Source organism: Protopterus annectens, chromosome 10.part0 (assembly GCF_019279795.1).
Source record: "Protopterus annectens isolate FY-2018-M chromosome 10.part0, PAN1.0, whole genome shotgun sequence".
Lineage (NCBI taxonomy): Eukaryota > Metazoa > Chordata > Ceratodontiformes > Protopteridae > Protopterus > Protopterus annectens.
In genome coordinates, this window is record NC_056744.1 from 1,427,416,408 (window position 1) to 1,427,441,504 (window position 25,097).

Here is a 25,097-nt window from a genome sequence, read left to right on the forward strand (position 1 = left end):
CTGGGGATTGTACTGTTGCACCATAGGATACTTACCTAGCCATGAGCCAACTAGAAGACTTTGAGCTTGTAAAAAGGCCGAGTCGGAGCCGAGGATCGGCTCTGAACCCATGTGTAAGAATGAAGGCAAGATAGGACTACAGAACATTTATTATTTTTTTGTATTACACACACACACACACACACACACACACACACACACACACACACACACACACACACACACACACACACACACACACACACACACACACACACACACACACACACACACACACCTGTCTAGAAGGGGGTTGGTTTACAGAACCCTAATAAGGTTGTTTTAGAACTTTAAATTATCTTTTCTGTCAGAAAAGGGTGAGGTTAGAAGACATTCATGATGGGCTCTCATGCCAAATGCCTTGCCCCTGCAAGAAATGGAACCTGAAGCCACTGATAGTTCTACAACACAAAGGGATTAATCTACGACTACAACAAAAATGAGCAGGGATTGATTGGCAACCCAAATGCTGTAGGAGCCTAATGAAAAGGTGGCAGCAAGTCCATCCTAGGACTGGGGAGAAAGCTTAGACTTTTGCACTTCTGCCCCAGAACAGCATGGGTGCCAAGGCAGAAACTGGGAAAGGCATACAGGTGGGCCCATCAAATGCATTTGGTATAGCTGGGGACAGAAGTGCAGATGTGTTGGCAGTCCTATCAGTTACAGTGTACCTGTGCATCAAAATTCACTGGAGGGGGGTCAAGAGAGTAAAAGCTCCATACTACTTTCTGAAAGTCTCTGCAGAATGACAACCAGGAGCCTTAGCTTTCACCATAGCTGATGTTGCAGTGTAGAACACTACGGAAGAAACAGGGAATGAATGGGATGATGGAATAAGGGGTCAAATAGTTAAGATGGACTGAGGGAAAAAAAGGATCCTAAATCTGCAGCTCTGAGACAGGACTGAAAAACCCAGCAGGTTCACTTAACCTGAAATGTGAACTGCTGAGAGAATAATGCTTCTGTGTCTGCTATCAGATGTGCATCACCTCTCTGCAAGAACAGGGAGTATTAGTACATGCTCTCTTGTTTGTTTAGGTACCACACAATGGAACTGCTGTAGGATTAAATTAAAAGAAGCTCTAGATGCATCTTTTTTTCAAAGGCCTTCAGGGCTTGGAACAGTGCTCTCACATCCATCAGCTCACTGCAACATGTACATGCTCAGGTATGGAAATGCACCATGAATATCATGGCAACCATCAACACAGATGTCTTAGTAAGGTCCAGGTCTGGATCCTATTCTGCATTCTCACCTAGGCTGCAAAACTCATAACTTCTTAAGTCTACTCCATAGGTAAGAATGACTGTCACTGCTGTACCTGGCTGTATGCCTACAAAACAATCCTCTGGGAGTCAGAAAGGGTTTTTATGAGTTTATAGTCACCCCAGTGAAATCAACTATAAGAGTGCCCAGCAAAGAGATGCTTCAAGATTGCCCCTAGAAGGACTACTGGAAGCCAGACATCTATGAACGGAAACATACAGAATCCTTCTTCTGAAAAACATCAGTCACTGTAGCTAATACCATGGAAACTAATGGAAGCCCAATCAGCAGTTTTACTGGAAGCAATGCTATTCAGAGTGAAACAGTGGAATATCACTGGAATATAATGAGTGGGTCCAATTGTGATGTACCAAAATGCCTCTATTACATCCAGAGACACGATACACAGGCAGCCTATACAGGCTGAAGTATAACTCCCTGGAGAGTCAAAATCCAGATTGATGTACACTTGATATATTGATTAACTCACTACTATTTACATGCCAGATGTTCTTCTTCAACTTGATGCCTACATCGCTAGTTGTGCCGTCTGCCTTGAGGGTGCCAAAACTACAGCTCATCAAAAAAAAAAAACACATACAGACTTTTTCCAACAATGCAGCATAATGTAAGTAATGAATTGTGACATTTAGCTCCACAATTAAGCAGTTTAAATGTGAGATGATTTACCTTAAAGAGGTAAAGTGAGCTGCTGTTTTATTTGGGTACACTGTAGTATTTTTTTTTCATTTAAGAATCCTTTAATTCAGTGCTGCAGGGATCTTTTCCAGCGTGCTAGGACACCGGAATTTCACACCTCATTAGCAATAATGCTGGCAAAAATAAGTGAGTTAAGGTCTTTGAGGGTATGGATGAGATGGGAAATGATGGTTTCCCTCAAAGCTAGGGAGGAAGAGTGAAGCAATGTGATAATACAGGCTGACCACAGGAGTGACGGCCCAATACACCCTTAAGAGTTGATACACAAGACCCTAACCGGCTTTGTCAAAAAGCAGTTCTCCTTAAACTGCTTAAAAATGTTTCTTCTGAGCTCCACATTGAGGGTGCACAGTCTCAGCTATGCCATTGGCCACAAACTTTTAGCCAAGGGAATGCATCTGCCCTCCTAGTAGATGAGTAGGCCAAGAGCTCCTCCTTCTGAAATATGCTGGTGCCAGGGGTAAATCTGTGGGATTCATGAGTTTTAACCAAGAAAATGGCAGAAAAACAAATGTGCGTAGGGACTAGGTGTATTTCTGAGTCAGTGCCTGATATCAATCTATGGGCTGGCAAAAAAAAACATGTGCCCCAAGAGTGGGAGTTTACAAGAAAAAGTATGAATCATGATTTATGGTGAGTATGAACCCAATCTTAAGACCAATCAAGTAGTGCCCTTAAAGTGAAATCTGTAAAACAGATTAAAAATGCAGTACATGCGTTAACCATAGTAAACTCAACAGCAAAACAATAAAATGATAAAGTGAATGAATAAGTACATAATAAATTACTTTTCATATAAAAAAGCATGCAAATAAAACATACTGCATGATGAAGCACAATGCAAATCCTTTGTCTTCTGATATCTGGCCTGTTGCAGCTTTGCTACTTCATCTGCAATTTTACACTTTTCAGACTCTAGGGCCTCAATAATTTTTGTATGTCGTAAATTGTGGTCCTCCAGTGCCTAGCAAAGAAAATGACAATTTCAATGCTTTTGGTATACACAGATTTAAACTAATGTATAATGCAGTTCAGCACACAAAAACAAGAATTTCAGATAACAATTAGGCCACACTGTCTGCCTTTATTTTTTTGTTTTTTAAACTAAGTTACTCTACTGGTATTTATGAGAGATACAGGCACATATGGAAAACAGGACAGGATCTGGGCAAATAAAAGTTATGCACTCATCATAACGAGGCAACTGTGTTGTCCATTTTCATTCTTCCTCAACAAATGGGTTACAGATCTAATCCCTGGTTCCAACTCAGCCACATACTTTAGACTTTGGATCCAACTATCAAGCTCCTCCCTCAACTCATAATGCTCTAGTCCATCTTCAATAACTCAAATCGAGTTTGTTGTCATAAGATCCTCCATAAATTAGTTAAAGAAAGAGATAGTTCAAAGAATAGGGCTCAAACCCAGAAAAATTGTTATATACTTACCATAACACTCATCTGTGTTGTCCATTTTCATTCTTGCTCAACTAATGTGATTTGGATCTGAGCCCTAAAATCCAACTTGGCCATCGTAAAAGCTCATGGCAGCCTTCAACCCTCAAAATTCTCCCTTAACCAGAATGCACCAACCCTTATTACCTAGTTTGCAGACTATACCAAAAGAACAGACACTTTACTCTTGTGGAAAAAATCTTAAGCAGTATTATAGCAGATAACAGTAGCACAAAGCTATATCTGGAGCCATAGAATGCAAGGGGAAAACCTCAAAATACTTGCTCTACCCACTTGCTCTTCCAGAAAACATTGGTTGGAGGTTGGTGAGTGGGGAGTTGAGGAAGAATGAAAATGAAAAACACAGATGGAACGTTATGGTAAGTACGTAACTTCTTTATATGATGCTGTCAATTTTCACTCCATCCTCAACTGATGGGACCGAGTCCCCAGCTACCATAATCCCAGGGTGACCCGAAGGATAGATATTCCTAAGCGCCATTGAGTCAAATGATACCCTATTCTAGAAACTAAGTCCAGTTTATAATGAGAGATGAAGGTGTGATGTGAAGCCCAAGTTGCTGCTACATAAATGTCATTCATGGAGGCTCTTGAATGAAAGGCTGAGGAAGCTGCTATCGATCTTGTAAAGTGAGCACGCAATTGCTTAGCTAAAGGCAAGTTCAGTTTATTGTAAATAAAGGAAATGCAATTAGAAAGCCACTTGGCTGGGGAAACTAAAAACTGGCTTGCCCAATTTCCTTTCAGCAAAGAAAATAAATAGCTGTTATGAATTTCTTAAGTGTTTTGTTTTGTGTAAATAGAAATGCAATTGCCTATGCACATCTAGTGAATGCAACAAATATTTCTCTATGTTTGTATAATGTGAGAAGAAAATGGTAGATTGATTGATTGGTTAATGTTGGATTCTGATACGACTTTGGGCAAAAAGGATGCACTAGTTCGCAATGTAACTCTATCCTTATGAAAAATTAGGTACAGAGGTTTCACCGACAAAGCCTGAATTTCTGAAATTTATCTGGCAGAGGTAATGGCCACCAAAAAACAGTCTTCCAAGACAGAAATTTTAGATGACAAAGGGCAGAAGGTCCAAAGCTTGCAGTACCAGAGTTAAGACCCATGGTGTAAGCAGGATCTTTACAAGATGCAAGGGAAGAGCCATCAAGACCAACATGGAAATTGGACATCGCTGCTAATTGAACATTTACTGTGGAAGAACTGGCTCCTTGATTAAAAAGCAACAAGAACTCCAGGACAGTGTGAATCAGTGCAGAAAAAGGGTCCTCATAATTTTGAAGTGCTTCGTGCACAAATCTTTTCCATTTGCTAGCATAAGCTTTTTTTGTAGATGGCTTGAGGGGCGATAACAGAATTCAGTGAACAGGTGAAGAAAGCATAGGTTGTCTGGCGATTACTGTAAATGGAGAAACCAAGCTGTCAGCTTGAGCTTTGGAAGGTCCAGATGAATCATTTCTGTCAGGTGAGACAGCAGGTCTGGTGCTGGATCCAGAATCCAGAGTTGATGGATCAAATGAGGCCACAGGAAGAGGAACCAAATTTATCAAGGCCAAAAGTGAACAATGAGACTGACCTTGCTCTTCAACCTGGCAGCTCTCTGAAGGAACTTTGATATCAGAGAGTTTGGTGGATATGCATACAGTAACCCGGAGGGGGGGGGCAACCCTTTGTGACTCCCCCTGTGGGGGAATGAGGGCAAAGTAGCTGCTGCACTTGCTGTTTAGGGAGATGCAAAAAGATTGCAGCAAGGCTGGCCCCACTTGTGGAAAATAATTTCCGCTACTTTCTGGTTGAGGGACCCTTTGTGAGGTAAGAGAATGCACCTGCTCAGTTTGTCTGCTAGCACGCTGGTCTTCTCCGGAATGCGTGTTGCTCAGAGAAAGCGGTTGGAAGAGATTGCTCATTGCCACACCCTTAGTGCTTCTCAACCCAGTGGGTATAATTTGGTTCCTCCTTGTTTGTTGATGTACCAAACCACTGACATATTGTCTGTTTGCACTGCAATCATTCCCAATGGAGAGCATCCAGAAAATCCAACAAAAAACAGTGAAATTCAGTTCTGGTTTAACTAAACAATCCAAAAGAAAGAAAATAAAACCAATAAAGAAAAATCCACTTTAATAGTAGCAGAACTTCAGTAAGTGCTTTTGTCTTAAAAAAAAAAAAAAATAGTCTGAAGAAGTCTTTTTAAGACAAAAGCACTTTCTGAAGTACTGCTACTATTAAAGTGGATTTTTCTTCACTGGTTTTATTTTCTTTCTTTTAGAGCATCCAGAAAGGCAAGCAACACTAAAAGCACTGTTCTAAACTCCAGAACATTGATATGCAAACTGATTTCTTCGGGAGAACCACATGCCTTGGACTGTCTTTCCCAGATAATGCCCCCCATCCCACCTGGGAAGCATCCGTGGTCACTATGGCTTTGGGCTGAGAAGGGACAAATAAATGGCCCTGTAGCAACTGTTCCAACTGGGTCCACCACATCAGATCTGTTTTGCATGAGTTGGTGATTCGTATTGAAGCAGACAGAGGTAGCTGAAATATTGACCACTGAAATGCCAATATCCATTACAGAATCTTCATGGGAAGTCTGGCCAGTGGAAAAGGGGTACCCCTGCCATCATCAATCCCAGCACTTGTAGGACTAGTCGAGCTAGGACTATGCTACTGCAAACTATCTTGTTGACTTGCAATCAAAGTTTGAACTCTGGAAAGAGGAAGAGAGGTTACTGTTGATTTTATGATGAGTAGTGCTCCTATGAACTCTAGAGTTTTAAATGGCTGAAGATATGATTTTTTTGAAATTTATGGTTATTCCTAACTGCTCACAAATCTGACTTACTTTTTCTCTTGCCAAGATGAGTTGATCCCTGGTCGGGGCAGAGATGAACCAGTCATCTAAATAAGGAAACACCTGGAATTCATGCACTTTCAAGTGAGCTGCGACAACTGCCGTGCATTTGGTGAACACACTGGGGGCTCTGGTGACACCAATGGACAGTGCTCTGAACTGGTAATGACTGGCTCCAAGCTGGAAGTGTAAGAATTTTCTGGTTCGTCTGTTCATTTTTATATGACAGCAAGCATCCTGGAAATCTACTGAGCACATCCAGTCATCTTTTTCCAAAAATGTAAGAATGGACTGAACCGTGACCACCCAGAACTTTGTTATCCCAACAAAGTTGTTTAGACTGCAGAGATGCAGAACTGGTCTCCAGTCCCCTGTTTTCTTTCTTTGGCCCTAAAAAGAATCTTTAGTAAGTTCTGGATCCTTTCTGGTCTGGGGCAACCTCTTGGATGACTCTTTTGTTTAGTATCTTTTGTATTTGAATGGCTGCTTGTTCCCTCTGACTGGATGGAACATCAGGGATTTTCCTGGAATTTAGAGGAAGAAGGGAAAATGGAATTATATATCCTCTGGATACGATCCTTGCACCCAAGTATCTTTTATTATTTCTAGCCAGGCTCTCCAGTGCAGGAACAAAAGCCCCCCCAACTGCCTCCAGAGATAGAAATCAGGCCTCCTTATAGGAGCACTAGAAGGGTTTGCCAAAAAAATATTCTTTGGACCCTTGATGCTGTGGGCCTTCTCTGCTGCAAGGGTGGCATATACCATTTGTTCTTCCCCCATTGCCTCTGGGGAAGACCCTCCAAGTGTGTCTTGGAAAGATCCCTGAGATTTTTTGAACCACATCTTTCCACTACCTCGATGATTCCTCAAAAAGGATCGTGGGGGTGGGGGTGAGGGGTGGAAAAATGTATGCCCATGGCAGAAAAGTTTTTCCAGCCTTCTCACACCTGGACAATGTATCTTTACTTTGAGGACAAAAAAAGAGGTGCTGTCAAAAGAGGCATTGATGAACATAGACGTAAAAGACTCCATAAAATCACACAAATGCATCCAGGCATTTCTCCTAATGGCTACACCTGAAACCACCGCCGTTGAGGTTCCTTCTGCCACATTAGAAATAAGCCTCATAGACAGGTTGGAAATCAACTGTAGGGTCGCCATCTGAGAAGTGGCTGAATCTTTCAACTCTTCAAACACAACTCCTGTGAGAGTACCTGAAAGTTCCTTAATCAGATCCCTCTGAAGTTTAGTAAAATGTGCCAAATAGTTCAGAGACCTTAAGGCAAAGGTCGCAGAAGTATAGACATGCTTCCCCAATCTGTCCATCACCCGCAACTCTTTGTCAGGGGGATGAACAGCGGTATATTTCTCAGCAAGTTCCTTTCTGGTGGCCGCCACCATGACCATGGCATCAACAGGGGAACCTTTTGACTAAAACTGTTTAGTGTCTGAGGGGGGTCATAATTTTATCTGGCGTCCTGGGAATGGGTTCAATGGTGTCTGGCTATTATTGGAACTGGAGAAACCATGCGGTTAGTTTGACTGCTAGGATATTAGGACGATTCATCCCTGAGGGATGTGATAGGAGATCTGGAGTTGGGTCCAGTATCCAAGGAGGACAGAGGAGATAAGACCAAAAGAAGGGGAACCACACCTGCTGAGTCCAGTAGGTGGCAATGAGGATGACTGAGCTCTTCAACTGCATTACTTTCTATAGGAATTTGGTGACCAAAGGGCATAGGGGTAAAGGAGAATGGATGTTCAAATGTGGACTACAGCATCTCTCGGTGACACCCCCTGAGGGGGGATCAGTGCAAAATACCTGTTGCACTTGTTGTTGTGGGGGGATGCAAATAGAGCACAGCAAGGCTGGCCCCAACGAAGGAATATTTCCTATGCCACTGATTGTTTAAGAGACCACTCGTGAGGCATCAGAATGGACCTACTCAGTTTATTCGCTAGTATGCCGGTTTTCCCCGGAATGTGCATTGCAAGTAGAAAGCGGTTGGTGGAGAATGCCCATTGTCACACTCTCGGCGGAGAGGTAAGAACTGGTTCCACCTTGTTTATTAATGTACCAGACTACAGACATGCTGTCAGTCTGAATCGCAATAGACCCTAGAGAAAGAGCTTCCTAAAATGCCTGCAAAGCTAATAGGACTACTCTCATTTCCAGGACACTGATATGCAAATTGGTCTCTTGGAGGGACTGCATGCCTTGGATTGTCCATCCCAGGTAATCAAATGGGAGGCATCTGTGGTTACCATGGCCAGTGGGGGGGGGGGGGGCGGTAAAACAAAGGGTCAGTCTAGGTATATGTCATCTGACTGGATCCACCACTGAATGTGATGTTTGCAAATCAGTGTAAGCTTGACTGGAAAAGGTAGGAGTTGTCAAAAAATGGACCACTGAACAGTTAGAGTCCATTGAAGAACACACACATAATAATTTGGTAAAGGAAGTAGCACTATTGCTGCTGCCATAGAACACAATACTTAAAGAATGGATCTGGCTGGAGAAGATGGATGGGATAGAATCTGATTAATCTGAGATTTCAGTGTGTCTATACAATCAGGTGATAAAAATGCAGTTTGCGTTGTCATGTTCAGGTGTGCCCCAATAAACTCTAGGCACTGTACTGGTGTCAGATTTGACTTGACATAACTGATTGTTATTCCCAGTGAATCACAAATCTGGAGCAAAATGTTCCTGGACTGTTGAAGGAGATGCACAGGGGGGCAGTGAGGAGTCAGCTGTCTAGATATGGAAACACTCAGAATCCTTTTAGTCTCAGGTGAGCTGCAACCACTGCCATATATTTCGTGAACACCATGAGGGCTGTGGTGAGTCCAAAGGGCACAGCTCTCAATTGGTAATAACTAGCTCCCAGCCAAAAGAGTAAATATCTTTGGGAGCACCTGTTTATTTTGATGGGATAGTACGCATCCTGAAGATCTTTGGAGCACATACAATCATCCTTGTGAAGAAATGGCAGAATGGACTGGACCATGACCATTCAGAACTTTGACTTGCTCAAGTACTGCTTTAGTTTGCTCAGATCCAAAATTGGTCACAGATCCCAATCTTCTTGGGCAGTAAAAGGAAGTGCAAGTTCTGAATCCTGTTTGGTCTGGTGGGACCTCCTGGATGACTCTTCTCTCTAGCAGCTTTTGAATTTCTTGGGCTGCTTCCTTCTTCTGATTGGGTGGTACATCGGGAAGCTTCTTTCTTTTGTTTAATGGGAGATGTGAAAATGGTATGAAGTAACCTCTGGATATAATTTTTAGCACCCAGGTATCTTCTGTTATAGTAGCCCAGGCATCTATGTGCAAGGACTAACGTTCCCTGACTGTCTCTAGTGATGGGCAGTAAGGCAACACTTCAGCAGCACTGATAGGGTCTGTCTGGAAAAGAATCATGGAAACCCAGATTTTGTGGGTCTCCTCTGAATCTATGACAGCATCTACCATTAGAACTACCTCCTCTGTCTCTGAACGAGTTATCTCTGTGCAAATCCTGGAAAGGTCCCTGACATTTGCACAACCACATTTTCTTAATACCGCTCTGATTTCTAGAGAATGTTCATTGAGGGATAGAAACCTTGATCCCCATGGCAGACAGGGTCTTTCCTTCTTATTCGCCGCAGGTAAGCATTTCTTTCATAGACAGACCAAACAAAGATATTCCATCAAAGGGAACGCTGATGAAAGACACCCTGAAAGGGTACCCAAAGTCACATAGTTGCTTCCAGGTATGTCTCCTTAAGGCAATGCCTGAACAGGTAACCCATGAAGCACCTTCAGCTGTGTGAGAGATCAACCTCATGGATGCATTGGAAATTGATAAAAAAGTGGCCAGCTGAGAAGATGATCTTTTGCAATCCTCTACAGAGATGGACTCAGACATAGAGAATTTGACAGTTCTTTGGTCAGCTTTCTTTGCAGCCTTGTAGAATGCACCAAATAGTTATGGAACCTCAAGGGGAATTTCGCTGAGATGAAGACTCACTTACTGAATCTGTCCTGTGCCCTTAGTCTCTCTTGGTGGGTGGACAGATGAGCTCTGTTTTGCTAGATCTTTTTTACCGGTCATTGCCACCACCACATAGCATTTACTGGGACTCCTTTGCTCCAGTGAGTGTTAGCTTTGGGGGGAGCTAGAAATCTGTTAGGTTGGAGCAATATAGGCTCAATGGAATCCAACTCATTCCATGCCCAGCAGGGAACTAAATCAATGAGGTCATCCACTGGGGGGGGCGGTCACCCACAACGTAAATGGGTCAGAACCAAAAGCCTCCAAAAATAGTGATTCCTTTGGAGAAGGGTTATCAGAAGACCAATCACCTTTCTGTCTAAGAATCTCTAATATGTCTGCAAAGGAGACATCATCAGGTCATGATCTGGGGGACCCTTACCCTTCCTCAAAATCAGTTATTTTCGGTATGAGATTCCAACAGGCAGTCTATGTGGCTCCTCTTGCACATCCTGTTCCGATGGATCTCATCGGGAGGATGTTCAAGGGGGTTAACAGAAGAAAGCGGGGTTTCCTCTATGGGAACTGACTGAAATCTAGTTGGAACTGGCTGCCCCTATGGAATCAGAGCGTGGAACTAAAGAGGAAATAGGAGGTGGATCTGAAGGATGACAGACTGGATCTCTACAGAGAGAGAAAAAGCCCTTTCCACAACTTCAAAAGGCAGACAAACCAGGAGAAGCCACAACCATCCATACCGAAGCCGAGACTTCCAGTATGGGTAGAGCATGACTCCAACCAGATCAGTGTGTCTGGAGGAGGGAAGCAGACCTGAGCAGTCCAGTGCTGAGACTCCAAGGGGCAGGGATGGATCTGATAACATCATAGTAGATCCCAGTCCCACAGCTCCGACACTGATGCTTCACTCTGAGACCCGTTCAGATTCAAAGAAATAGAAGTGGAACTGGTCAGGGATGTTGTCGGAGTCAAGGATGTAATTCTCTTTGGATCCAACTCTGGAACTCTTGGAGCTGTTGGATCTTGAGGCTCAGAAACAAAAGGAAGGACCGGAGAAGGAGATAGTACTGTGTGAGTAGTGGCCTGATGACTCATGGAATCAACAGGGGAAGGAGCTGAATTCACCCCCATCTGGATCAGAACTCTAAGAAATTTTCCCATCATCCTAGCCACATCTGCTTCAGAAAGTCTTCTGGAGGACCTGAAGGATGTGGTAGATTAGGGCCTAAAGTCCTTTTTGGGAGTTTGTAAAAAGGGAGAATGGAGACTAGGGGAAGCTGGATCCAAAATGAACTCTGGGGAACAAGTTCTTGGAGCATGTGAAAGTACTAGGTTTTGGATCCAAGTGCTTGGGATATCTGAAACCTGAGCTGTGAGGCTTGCTGAAATAATGATTGGATCCAAAGCTTTAGGATATGAGGTGCATTACCTTCGGGCCCAAGGATGTCAGATTCAATATTTTTGCAACTTCCTGAGGTGGTTCTGAGGAAGTCCAGGGGGACTTCGACAGGGAGTGCTTTCTATGTTCTGAAAAAGTTTTAGAGATTTTACTGGAAGTTTGATTCCCTGAAGAAGATGCTGTTGAAGGAGGAAGAGGATCCTTCAAAATAAGTTTACTGAATCTATCAGATAATGCCCTTGTGTTAAAAGCAGCACATACAGAGCAGTTGGTGTTTAAATGAGCTGCTCCAAGACAATATACATGCTCGTTGTGGGCATCCGAGTTAGGGTTTTGTGCTCACAAGAAGTGCATTTTTTAAAAATCCATCAGCTTGTCAGCCATGACAGATTAAGAGAGGTTCATTAGAGAGAGAAATTACAAAAGAGTAAGAGTTTTTTTTAATATTTTAAAAAGAAGAAAAGAAATTACCAGCAATTAACTGCAATGGTAATAATGAATTACCCATGTGACTGAGGATAGAAAGAGCAGAAGGGTAAGAAAAGATGATTATCAACAGTGGTAATAAGAATATAATATAATAAAAATATAGTAACTACTCTAATGCAGAAAAAAAGAAACTGGAAAAGTAAGAAGGAGGTTGTAGCAAAAAAGGAAAGAATGTATGATAATAAAGTTAACTTTCATTTATGGAAAAATAGACAAAACACTCGAGAGAAGGAGCCAATGTCTGAGCATGATGGCAGCAAACGAGATCTGAGGTACTGAGGATGGACTAGGACATTATGGGTTGAGGGAGGAGCTTGAGAGTTGAAACCAAAGTCTAAAGTATGCGGCCAAGTTGGATCAAGGATCACATCCGTAACCCATTCCTTGAGGAAGAATGAAAAGGACATTAGAGCTATTATTTAAATATTCTTGACTTACTCCTTTTAGCTGACACTGGGCATAGCTTTCACACACCACACCAATAAAAGGTGTTTCTGTGCAACTCACACAAGATGTATCAAAATCAAAGTATTACTGTTTCACAAAAGAGACCATCTTCTTTACTAAATTAACATCTAAATTAAGGTCATAACATGGCAACAACCTTTTTACTCTCTTGATGCGACTTTAGAGTTAATTCACAAAGAATTAGGTAGTGATACAACTACCTAATATTTTAAGAGGAAATATGATTAAAGTTGTACCATGTTACAAATATCCAAAGCGTTTATCATAAATTAAACCCAAGTTATTTCAGTAATTAAGCCTGTTTAAGTTCGTTTCTTTAGTACCTTCATAGAAGAATAAATAACATCTGAAGTTTTCTACTTTTAATTACTGTTGCTAAATTTTGTATTGCTTTAAGTGCTTTTGATTTTTATTTTTCACAAATAAGAAAGTGAAGTCAGTCCTCTACCTTTTAGCTGGGGACAGCTTTCTCCTCACATCTCTGTTGTGGGTCAAGTATGGATCTTAGGAAGCAGTGGGAATTTTTGAATGAACTGGGCATTGTTCAGGAAAAACTGTAACATAACACTACTTGAAGATTTTAATTATCCTTGTATTGACTGGAATGATTTGATTAATTTTTATGCCAAGGAATTTATCATGTTTATTTCCTATCATGGATGCATCAATTAAGCAATGAGGCTACTAGAGGTGACAACATATTAGTTCTCATTGTCATTGATACACCTGATATAATCAGACATTCAAGTTTCACTCCATTTAGGAACTTTAGATAATTTTTCAGTTGTGTTTAACTTGACTTTTTCTAAGTCAAAGCATATTATAAAAAGTTTTAATTATGGGCTCATTAATCATCAGTTTTTAGCAAAATGGAATAACATGGACTTGAAAAAACTGTAAACTGAACAGTGTTTCATTTACAACAATCATCAATAAAAGCTGCACAACGGGACTGAGAAACAATAGTCTATAGACCTGTACAATCAAACAATAATCTTCCTTATCGGTTGAACTTTATATTTTATAAACTACCCATGAAAAAAATTATGGCAAACTTATAAAAATCACCCTAAAACAACTGTGGAGGAGATGTGAAACAACCAATCAGGTATGAGAAAAGAAGATGGCAAAATAATTTATCAAGAAGTTTTATAACTGTGAATTCCATGCTGTTATAAAGAAACCAAAAGAAACCGCAAACCTGTTTAATAATTTAGAGAGTATTAGAGTTAATTATTTCACAACTGATTACAATGCAAACAAGAACACCCCAGTCCAAAGATCATTCATTACATTGTAAAATCAGCACTTAATAAAATTAATAGATCCACTTCACATGGTTCTGATAATATACCTGCTATACTACTGGTTAATTTAAATAGCATGCTTGCACAATTTTAATAAACATTTATACTCTGATAACGTAACAAAATTATGGAAGAATCTACTGTGAACCCGATATATAAAAAAGGTACAAAACTAAGGTCCAGATTCCTAAAGACTTTCTCTCTGTGTGACTTATTCCATTGTAAGCCTTCCCCATTTCAAAAAGACTTGTTCTTGGTGCAAGTGACTTACTATGGTATAAGGGCTATCTATAAAGCAGGCTTACACAGGAGGAAAGACTTGCTCTTGGTGTAAGTGACTTACAGATTAATTACAGGTATTTCTGAGAGAGAAGTTAAGTTCTAAAACAAAACAAACATAATAATTTGATTACTCCACTTGCAAGAACAACATTAAGGAATTGTTATATAACTCTTCAAATTACACATTTTATTCAATAAAAACGTCTGGTTAATTTAAACTGACAGAGCTGATCGTTGATTTGTAAAAGTTCCCTTACATAAAGAAAGAAAAATAAGTGTTTTCATTTCGTAATCTGTTTTAAATGCATTTTAACAGTCTGTATTTGCTTTAGCTAAGGTCTTTAAACCTGTATTAGTAATGTCAGTACATAGCTGCACTACATTTTACTATTTAAGTGGTCAAACTGTTTTTTTTTTTAACAATTTTAGTGAATTATCACTTGTGACACAGGCAAATTTACATTCATATAAAAGTAATCAAACTGCAGTAACAAGTTCACGTTTACAAACATTATACTTCACATACATTGCTATATATCATAACCTAAGCAACATTACATAAATTATTCAGTTCCTACCCTCTTTTTTTCTCATCATAATGTTCCATTTGTGTTGTCCATTTTCATTCTTCCTCAACTTATGCGTTCAGATCTGATCCCTCAGATCCAACTCGGCTGTTGCAAAAGCTCCTGGCAACCAGAAAAACTCAAGTTACTCCCTTGCATCAACCCCATGACCTCAGATCTTGTTTGCTAATAACAGCAGAAAGACATACTGCAGTTACAGAGAGGAGACTATATCTGGAGCTATATACCAAGGAAGTGGCATACTTAAAAACACTCGCTGTTCCAGGAGTTTTTTAGGACAGAGGGGTGGTGGAAGAATTAAAATGGACAACATAGATGGAACATTATGGTGAGTACATAACTTCTTTATCTGACGTAAATTTTTATTCTATCCTCAACTTATTGGACAGAGTCCCCAGCTAACTAAATCCTTGGTGGACTCAAAGAAAGATACTCCTAAGCACCATTGAACAAAATTATGCTCTACCCCTGCAGACCATGTCCAACTTGTGATGAGTAACAAAAGTATGGAGGAGTAGCCCAAGTTGCTGCTGCACAATGTCATCCATGGAGTTTCTAGACTGGAAGACTAATGACTAGACTGGCAGTAGTGGAATGAGCTCATAATGATTTTGATAAGGCAATGCCCAATTTGTTGTATATATAAGAAATACAATCTGTAAGCCATCTGCCTAGAGCAATTTTGGCAACAGGTTTTCCTAGACTGGTGATGTTTCTATTCTGTGCAAGTAACCAAATAAAAGTGGTGGTACTATACTCCAAACCAGAAAAAGTCCAAAATGAGAAATGGAGAGTGAAATCCAATTCTTAAGCCAAAGTTTATTCAAACCACGTTCCACGCAATGAATATATCTCTCTATATGACACTCTATGTTAAAACATAAATGCTATTGAACACACGCGTTTTCGTCTGTTTAAATCAGACTTCATCAGATGAACCTTTAAGTTACACTCCTTTTATAATCTGACCAATGACATCAATTAATAAACATAATTCAGACAGTTAACAGCATTACAATTACTTTTGGTACTTGCATGAGTAAATATACTTCCCTATCTCTTAAAAAACAATCTTTCGTTAAAAAATATTAAACAAATAAATACTTCTCCATTGATTAATATAATGTTATTCCCCTACATTTTTAAAAAATTAAAAAATTAAAAATGTCTATGTTAATAAATAATTCATTTAAAATTCTATAATGTTCAACTGCCCTCTAGTGGAAATTCATATTATTGTCCTATGGCATCCTAAGTTAAAAAACCTTTAAATAAAATGCCCTTTTGTATTATTAAAACCACTAAATCGATGTTATAAAATTTATAAAAATACAATATTAAAGAATGCATAAAGAAACGTATGAAAAATGTATAAAAATTGTTCTGGATAAATTTATTTTATATATTACAAAATATTGTTATAGCTTAGCTGCCCTTAATTTCAGAATTGGTATAATACTTGTGTACTCATTCAACCCTGGTGGGTTGTATGCTTCCAATGTTACCTGCCACCAAAGCTCCCTATATTCAACTTTCTCCTCCCAGGGGCCACCTCTTATATCTCTTTGAGTGTGTTCTAACACGGTAAATTTGAAAGTGGCTCCTGTACATTCCTTGCTATGTTTAAACAAGGCATTTGTGTCCTTGCAATTCTTAATATCATTGAGATGCTCGTATATCCTTCTTTTAAGTTTTCTTTCTGTTTTTCCTATATAGAAAGAATCGCAGGTCCCACAGGTGGCCATATAGACCAACCCCATGGACTCACGATTGTAATAATTCTTATTGTTAATAATCCATCTATCCCTGCTTGCTATGTATAACCTATTAGAGTTTAAAATATAGGGGCATTGGGCACATCTACCACATTTATAAGTACCCGTCTTTTTTATATCTTGTGGAGCCATGGTATTCCTACTTTCTAAAATATTTCTTATACTTTGAGCATTCTTGTAAACTATTTTTGTTGAAATCCTTTCTAATTTATCTATGTCAGTTATATTAATAAACCTATCCCATTCCTTAAAAAATATTCTTTTGATGTTACTATTCATTGCATTGTATTCTAGGGTTAAGGCTAATTGAAAATTCTCTTGATTTCCCCCTTTGTCTTTAAATTGCTCTATTCCAAAGTCAGTTGTTTTCACGATTGGGGTATATCTATTTTCCCTTCCCCCTTCTATTTCCTGTCTTATTTCCTTAATAAGTTTTGATGGATATCCTCGATCCATAAACATTTTTTCCAAAAGGTCACATTCTTTAAGAAAATCCTTCTGGGAACTTGTCATTCGACTACCTCTCACAAATTGTCCTTTTATAATGTTCCTTTTTCAGTGTAGGGGATGTGCACTATCATAATGTAGAAACATATTACAGTATGTAGGTTTTCTATATACTTTTGTTTCTAAAACATCTCCCTGCTTATAAATTTCCAAATCTAAGTATTGCAGTACATTGTTTGATACTGTGTATGTGAACTTCAAAAAACCTGTGGTTTTGTTAAGATAAACCATGAATTCCTTAAGCGTTTCATGTCCACCAGTCCAAAATAGGACTATGTCATCCAAAAATCTGCGATAAAGTACCCAATGGGAATTAAACTGGGAATGTAATACATATTTCTCTTCCCATTTAGCAAGTACTAAATTTGCATAAGTTGGGGCACATGCAGCACCCATAGCCACTCCTTGCGTCTGCCTAAAAACTTCCTCATTGAAATATAAAAAAATTATTCTTTAACACCATTTCCATCAACCACACATTCACCTGCTTTTCATTGTTGGTTAAAATTTTACTTTCATACAGTATTTCTTAAAACATTTTGGTACCTTCAATATACGGGATGGACGAAAAAAGGTCAATTACATCTATAGTAACAAATAAAATATTGTCCAAACCTTTAACTCTTGAAATAACTTTTAATAAATCCCATGAATCTTTTAGAATTTGTTCCCTTTCTACCCATAGTTTTTTAACTTTGGTATCTATATATTTAGCTAATGGATGGGTTTTTCATCCGTCAGCTGAAACTATTGGTCTTAATGGGGGGTCTAGCTTATTTTTATGAATTTTTGGGATTTCAAAAATTGAAGGAATTTTAGGTTTCTCCACTTTCAAAATAGGTGGGTTTCTTGATCTATAAGCCCCTCATATAACATATCCTTTAAGTTTATATCTATTTTGTTATAAGGAATATTAATTTCATTTTTAGAGACTTGATCATATTTAGTATTGTCCCAAAGAATGTTGTACATTCTACTATCATATTCAATTTTATCCATAATAACCACTCCACCTCCTTTATCTGGTTTCATAACTCTTAAATTGGGGTAATTTCTCATCTCATGTAGCAACTGCTTCTCTTCTGTCCCCAAGTTAGTTTGATATTTGATAGTGTCTTTTCCTTTTCTAATTTCCTTTTCAATTATTTTTTCTAAATTCTTTAATTGGGGGTGGATAGGTGGATTATAGACAGTTCTACGTTTCAAAATTGGGGCAGAATCAGTTTTATTGTTGCTAGGGAATAAAATTTTCAAATTAATTTTCCTTAAAAACAACCTAATGTCTAGGAGAGATTTTGCCAAATCCCCCTTAGTATAGGGTATAAACTTCAACCCTTTGGATAAAAGTCTAAAATGTCCTTCCTCTAAAACCAAGTGACTAAAATTGTAAATAGTAAAATTGTTAAAAGACCATTTGTTACCCACATTCGTGATTTCTAAAATTTAAAGGGGGTTGGGTACTACTAGTACTTCCCCCTCCCTCTTCTCCCCCCCTCCATTGAAAATTTGTTTGTCTGTTCCCTTGTTTATTCATCAACCTTTCTGACCTCCTTAAGGGGGGATACTCATCCTCATATTCATAAACATCTTCCAGTGGGTTAATTTCCCCTTCTATTTCTAGAGGTCCTTTTTTGTCATCTCCTTTGTAATATACCTCCCTAACATATCTCCTGTGTGGGGGGGGTTAGGGTAACTCAAATTGTGTTTGCATTCATATATGTCACGGTCCATTTTCTTTATTTTCCTTTGTATTAAATTTTCAATTTCTCTATCTATGTCTTTTCTAATATTAAAATACTTTTCTTTTTCATCTTCCGTAAACAGACGAAAACGCTGTGTTCAATAGCGTTTATGTTTTAACATAGAGTGTCATATAGAGAGATATATTCATTGCGTGGAACGTGGTTTGAATAAACTTTGGCTTAAGAATTGGATTTCACTCTCCGTTTCTCATTTTGGACTTTTTCTATTCTGTGCAAGTAAAAACGTAATTGCCTGTGGACATCTAATAAATGTAACGTGTATTCACCTTTGTTGGAAAATCTGGAGAAGAATACTGGGAAGTTAATAGATCAATTAATATTAGCCTCTGAAACCACTTTAGGAAGAAAGGTAGCATTAGTTCATAAAGTGACCCTTTCTTTGTGAAAGATCAAGTAAGGCAGTTTTGAAAACAACAAGGCCCGAATTTCTGAAATTCTTCTGCGGGAAGTAATGGCTACTAGAAGAATTGTTTCCCAAGAAAGACACTTGAGATCACATTTAGCTGCAGGCTCAAAGGGGGGTTGAGTAAGTTGCTGCTGTACTTGATTACGGTCCCATGGGGGAGTAGGGTCCCTGAAGGGAGGCCTGAGAATAAGAGTACCTTGCAAAAAGGTTTCGCATAGTCTATGGGAGGCAACAGAAGCATGTTCAAATCCTATGTGAAAATGTGATATTGCTACTAGCTGGTCCTTCACTATGAAGGAGCTATATCCTTTTTTTAAAAAAGTAAGGCTAAAAATTAAAGGATACTATGCAAAGGAGCTGAAAAGGGATCAACCTTATTTTGGCACACCCAGTAAGCAAATCTCCTCCATTTACTGGAGTAGATTTTATGTGTAGATGTTTTATGGGAAGATAAAAGTATTTGAGAGACTAGAGAGGAGAGCACAGGTTGTCTGGCTATTAGTGGAACTGGAAAAGCCAGGCAGTCAGCCTTAGGTTCAATATATTTGGATGGCTCATGACTGTCGGATGCGACAGGAGGTCTGGAGTTGGATCCAGAATCCACAGTGGGTGGAGTAAGTGAGGTCAAAGGATGGGAAACAAAATCTGTCGAGGTGAGAAAGATGCAATGAGGATAACTTTGCTCATCAACACGGCAGCTTTCTGCAGGAATTTGGAAATTAGTGGGATTGGTGAGTAGGCATAAAGTAGACCAGAGGGCTAATCATGAAGTAGAGGATCTCTCGGTGACTCTCCCTATAGTGGGATTGGGACAAAGTAGCTGCTGCATTTGTTTAGGGGAGAAGCAAAAAGTTTGCAGCAAGGCAGGCCCCACTGATGAAAAATCACCTCCACCACAATCTTGTTGCGAGACCATTCATGAGGCAGAAGAATGCACCTGCTCAGCTTGTTTTGGACTTCCCCTGAATGTGTGCTGCAGTGAGAAAGCAGTTGGATGAGATCGCCCACTGCCACAGACTGAGTGCTTCTCGACACAAGGGATAAAATTTGGTCTCCTTGTTTGCTGATGTACCAAACTACTGACATGTTGTCCATCTGAATTGCAATCATCCCCAAAGGGAGAGCATCTTGAAAGGCCTGCAATGCTAAAAGCATTGCTCTCATCTCTAGGAAACTGATATGCAAATTAGCCTCTTTGGGGGACCAAGTGCCTTGGACCATCTTCCTCAGGTAATGCTCCACCCACCCTAACTGAGAAGTGTCCATGGTCACTATGGACTTGGGTTGAGGGGGAATGAATGGGCGATCTTGTAGAACCTGCTCTGATTGATTCCACCACCTGAGATCTCTCTCGCAAATCTGAGTAATATGTATCAGGGTTAACACTGGTTGATAAAGTATTGACCATTGTGCAGCTAGCATCCATTGTAGAATCCTCATGCAAAACCTGGCTAACAGCACTAAAGTTATTTTCGCTGCCACTGATCCTAGAGCCTGAAGAACCAAGCAGGCAGAAACTTTGGTAATGCGGATTATTTTCCTGACCTGTGTTCCTAAGGGGTCTATATTAGTTCGTCAGAACACCTTTGCAGCGAACACCACATCATTGACATGTGTTCAGCAAAATTCACATCCATGATTCGCTGAATACTTTCATGGCAAAGACGTAATTGGCCAACTACACAATTTTGCCCTTTTCTCCACTGTAGTGTGATCTCGGAGTTGGTATATTTAGTGAGGGGTGGGGGGGTGCAGCCCCTCACATGGATGGGTTTGGTTTAGCTATGCTTAGGTCCGTTGGACTGTGCAGCAAGTATTTGTTTGCCCTTTAAGTATTCAGTGAATTCGCTGAATACGGGTCGACGAGGTTATATTCGCTGGAAGGGTTTTTTGGAGACATAATATAGACACGTTCTTAAGGTCTGAACTCTTAAGAGGAGGAATTGAAGCTCTTGTTGACTTTATGTTGAACAGTTCTTCTATAAACTTAAACTTTTGAGTAGGTTCGAAATGAGACTTTTCATAGTTTATGGCTATTCCCAGATGAGAACATGTTTGAAGAAGTTGATTTCTTGCCTCTATTACTTGATGCCTGGTCAGGGCAGTAAGGACCCAGTTGTCTAAATATGGAAACATTTGGAATCTTTGCAGTCTCAAGTGAGCTGCTACTACTGACATGCATTTGGTGAACACCCTGGGGGCTGTGGTGAGACTAAAGGGTAGAACTCTGAATTAGTAATGACTGACTCCCAGCCAGAAGCATAAGTACATTCTGAACTGTCTGTTTATCTTTATGTGATAGTACACATCCTGAAGGTCTAATGAACACATCCAATCGTCCTTTCCCAGAAATGGGAGAATGGACTGAACAGCGACCATCAAAAACTTGATGCGTCAAACTGATTTGTTCAGGGTGCTGAGATCTAAGACATGCCTCCAGTTCCCTGTTTTCTTTGGCACTAAACTGAATGTTGAGTAAGTTCTGGAGTCTATCTGGTCTGGCGGGACCTCTTGGATGACTCCATTTTTTAGCAGCAGTTGGATTTGAAGTGCTCCTTGTTCCCTCTGAGTGGGTGGAACATTAGGTATTTTTCTTGACATTGGATGTGAAAGGTAAAAGGGTATTATATAACCTCTAAAAATGATCCTCTGCACCCATGTATCTGTTATCCCTAGCCAGGCTCTCTGGTACAGGGACAAACGACCTCCAACCGCCTCCACATACAGGGGCAATCATCCTTTCAGGAGCACTGTAAGGGTCTATCAAACAAAGAATCTCTGGACCCTTGGTTTTGTGGGCCACCTCTGCCAGGAGGGTGGCGTCTACATTTGGAGTTCCCCACTCTACCCCTGGGGGAACCTCCTCTACATGTCCTGGAAAGGACCCTGGGACTTTTTGAACCACATTTTTCCAGTACCTCATTGATTGCTAGAGAAGGAACTTTGAGGCATGGAAGAAACATACGCCCACAGCAGACAGGGACTTTCCATCCTTTTCACACCTGGATAAGGTGTCCTTAACATTGGAGCCAAATAAAGATGTTCCATCAAAGGGAGTATTGATGAACAAGGACTTGAAGGACGACGCAAAATCCCATAAGCACATCCAGGTGTGCCTCCTTATGGAAACACTGGAAACCTCTGCCCTTGAGGTTCCTTCAGCTGCACGAAAAATTAGCATCATGGAAGAATCAGAAATTGATTGCAGGGTAGCTAGCTGAGAAGTGACAGACACCTGTACTTCATCAGAAATGGATCCTACAAGGGTATCAGAGAGTTCCTTAATTAGGTCTCTGTGTAACCTGGTGAAATGTGCTAAATAGTTCAGAGACCTTAAGGCAAAGGTTGCTGAAGCATAGACATGCTTCTCAAACCTGTTCATCACCCAAGACTCCCTGTTTGGTGGATGGACAGTGGAACTTTCTTCGGACCATGGCATCAACAGGCATCCCTTTTGTCCAAAACTACCTGTCTTCTGGTGCTGTCAAAATTTTGTCCGGTCTCCGGAGGATTAGCTCAATGGTGTCCGGGGCCTTCCATGCCCACCAAGAGATCAAATCTATGAGGTCATCAGTAGGCAGAGTCACCCAAGAGGTAGACAGGGTGGTACCAGATGTCTCCAGGAATACAGACTCCTCAGGCGAAGGGTTGCTGGACTTCCAACCACCTCTCTGCTTCAGGATTTCAAGGACGTCCTCAAGAGGTGACCTGGGGGACCCTTCACCTTCATCAAAGTCTGTATCTTCTGTGAATGACTCCTCAGGGAGTCTAAGTGTTTCCTCTTGGACTTTCTCTTCTTAGGGACCTCCTCAGTGGGATACTCTGGGCATACACCCTGCTGGGATGCGCAGGGTTCGGTACCAGCTGTCCCTGTGGATAGGTTAGATGAGACTCCAAGCAAAGAGATGGCAAGCCTGCAGACTAAGGATCCGAGGGGAAGGGAACAGTCTTTGTCATGGAAGCAGACAAGGCTCTCCCTTGACCATAAAGACAGACCCCCCCCAGACAGGAGGAGAACCCCAGATCCATATGGGCAAGCCATGGGACAGTAGTCCCTCTCTGCTCTGATGGGAACTTCCCTAATGCTGAAGCTGGAGCCAAACTAACCCATGCCGTGGCCCCAAGGTGTAAAGACAGCTGCAAAAATTGCACAGTAGACTGTGATACTCCAGACCTGAAAAGGTAGCCCCCGATCTGAGAGCTCTCCAGATCTAATGTAACTGAAGAGCTCAGAGTGAACCTCGGATCGTAGGTTAAAACAATTCCTGGAACTGACGCCAACAGACCCAGCAGACTTGGATCTGAAAACTCCAAGACCAAGAAGGGAGTCGGAGAAGGAACTTGCAAAGGGGATGTAGTGGAAGGCAGGATCTCCTGACCCAGAAGGGTAGGAGCCGACAAGACACTTGACATGCTCTGCACGAACAGAATCTTTCTCACTAACCTCTCCATGTCTTCTTCTGTACAGCTTCTGGAAGAGCTAAATGAAACTAATGATGTGGACTTTGGTCTCTAAAAAATGAGAAAGGACCTCAGAGGGGACTGGGTCAACTGACGGAGAGTATATGATTCCCAGGAGACAGGGAATTCTGGGTGTCGAATCCGATGCTTTCTGTGTTGGATCCGAAGCACTCTGATCTGACGGACCTTTAGCCATTTTTGATTTTGGATCCTATGGTGAGATCAGATCCAAGGAGTCTTTCTTTTTTAATTTAGAATCAGAGGATGAAGTTTTTTTTTCTTTTTAGTGTCCGAGGAAGTTGTTGGATCCATTAAAAACCTCTTCTTAGATCTGTCTGAATATCTGAAAGATGCTGAAGTACTCCAGACAGTGCTTCACTAAAGGAAGAGGGAAGTAATCCCTTCAGAATCAGATTGTTCTTACATTCAACCAGACCTCTTGGATTGATAGCATGACAGAACAGTTTTCCTGCAGGTGGAGTGGGCCTAAACATTACCCACAAAGTGTGTGAGCATCTGAAAACACATTTCTTAAACTCAGCCAGTCCTTTATCTATGCCATAGCAAAAATATATATTGTAACATATACTGCACTCTACAATAAGCTAAACAAAATATTTTTTTTAACCAGAAAGGACAGAGGAAAGGAAAAAAATACCAACAATGGTATTTAAGAACTACAGTAAATGTAGATTATTAGAAATATACTAACAACAGTATATGGGAGAGTACAAAAAGGGAAAGTAAGGGAAACTAATGGTAGAGAAGCGATAAAGAATCTTAAGTAGATTTGTAAGAATTTCGATACTTACGATATGTAGACTGAGAAAAATAACACTTAGCTGCTTGACAGAAGCTTTCAAGTGACAAACGAGATCTGAGGTAATTTGGGTTGATGCATTTTGGGTAAGGGAGTAGCTCAAAAGATTTTCTGGTTGCCACGAGCTTTAGCAATGGCCGAGTCAGATCCAAACCCATAAGATGAGGACAGAATGACAACTGACAATGTCAGATACATCTTTATTAAATCATCACTTAAGACACAGGTAATCATACATTCATATAAATAAAAACAAACCACACCAACACAATCCTAGTTGCAAGCATTTTATATCACAAACCATACTGACACACTCCCAGTTGCAAACATTATACATCACTTATAATCTACCCAATCATTTTCACTCAATTACATAGCTCATTCAAGTCCTGCCTTCTTTTAAACCTCATTCCTCCTCTGTATGTACTGTTCCCACAATTCCTATTTTTCCTGTGTAGTTTGCTCCTACACC

At 40.4% G+C, this 25,097-nt stretch overlaps 1 protein-coding gene across 1 annotated transcript in view; it reads right to left on the reverse strand.

Annotated features, from left to right (window-relative positions):
- The window catches only part of KIF14 (kinesin family member 14), a 2,369,812-nt gene that overhangs the window by 709,389 nt on the left and 1,635,326 nt on the right, over positions 1 to 25,097 (reverse strand). The window contains exon 19 of the mRNA XM_044086046.1: positions 2,849 to 2,990. Within this exon, the coding sequence (XP_043941981.1) occupies positions 2,849 to 2,990 (142 nt within the window). The remainder of the gene's footprint in view (positions 1 to 2,848; positions 2,991 to 25,097) is intronic.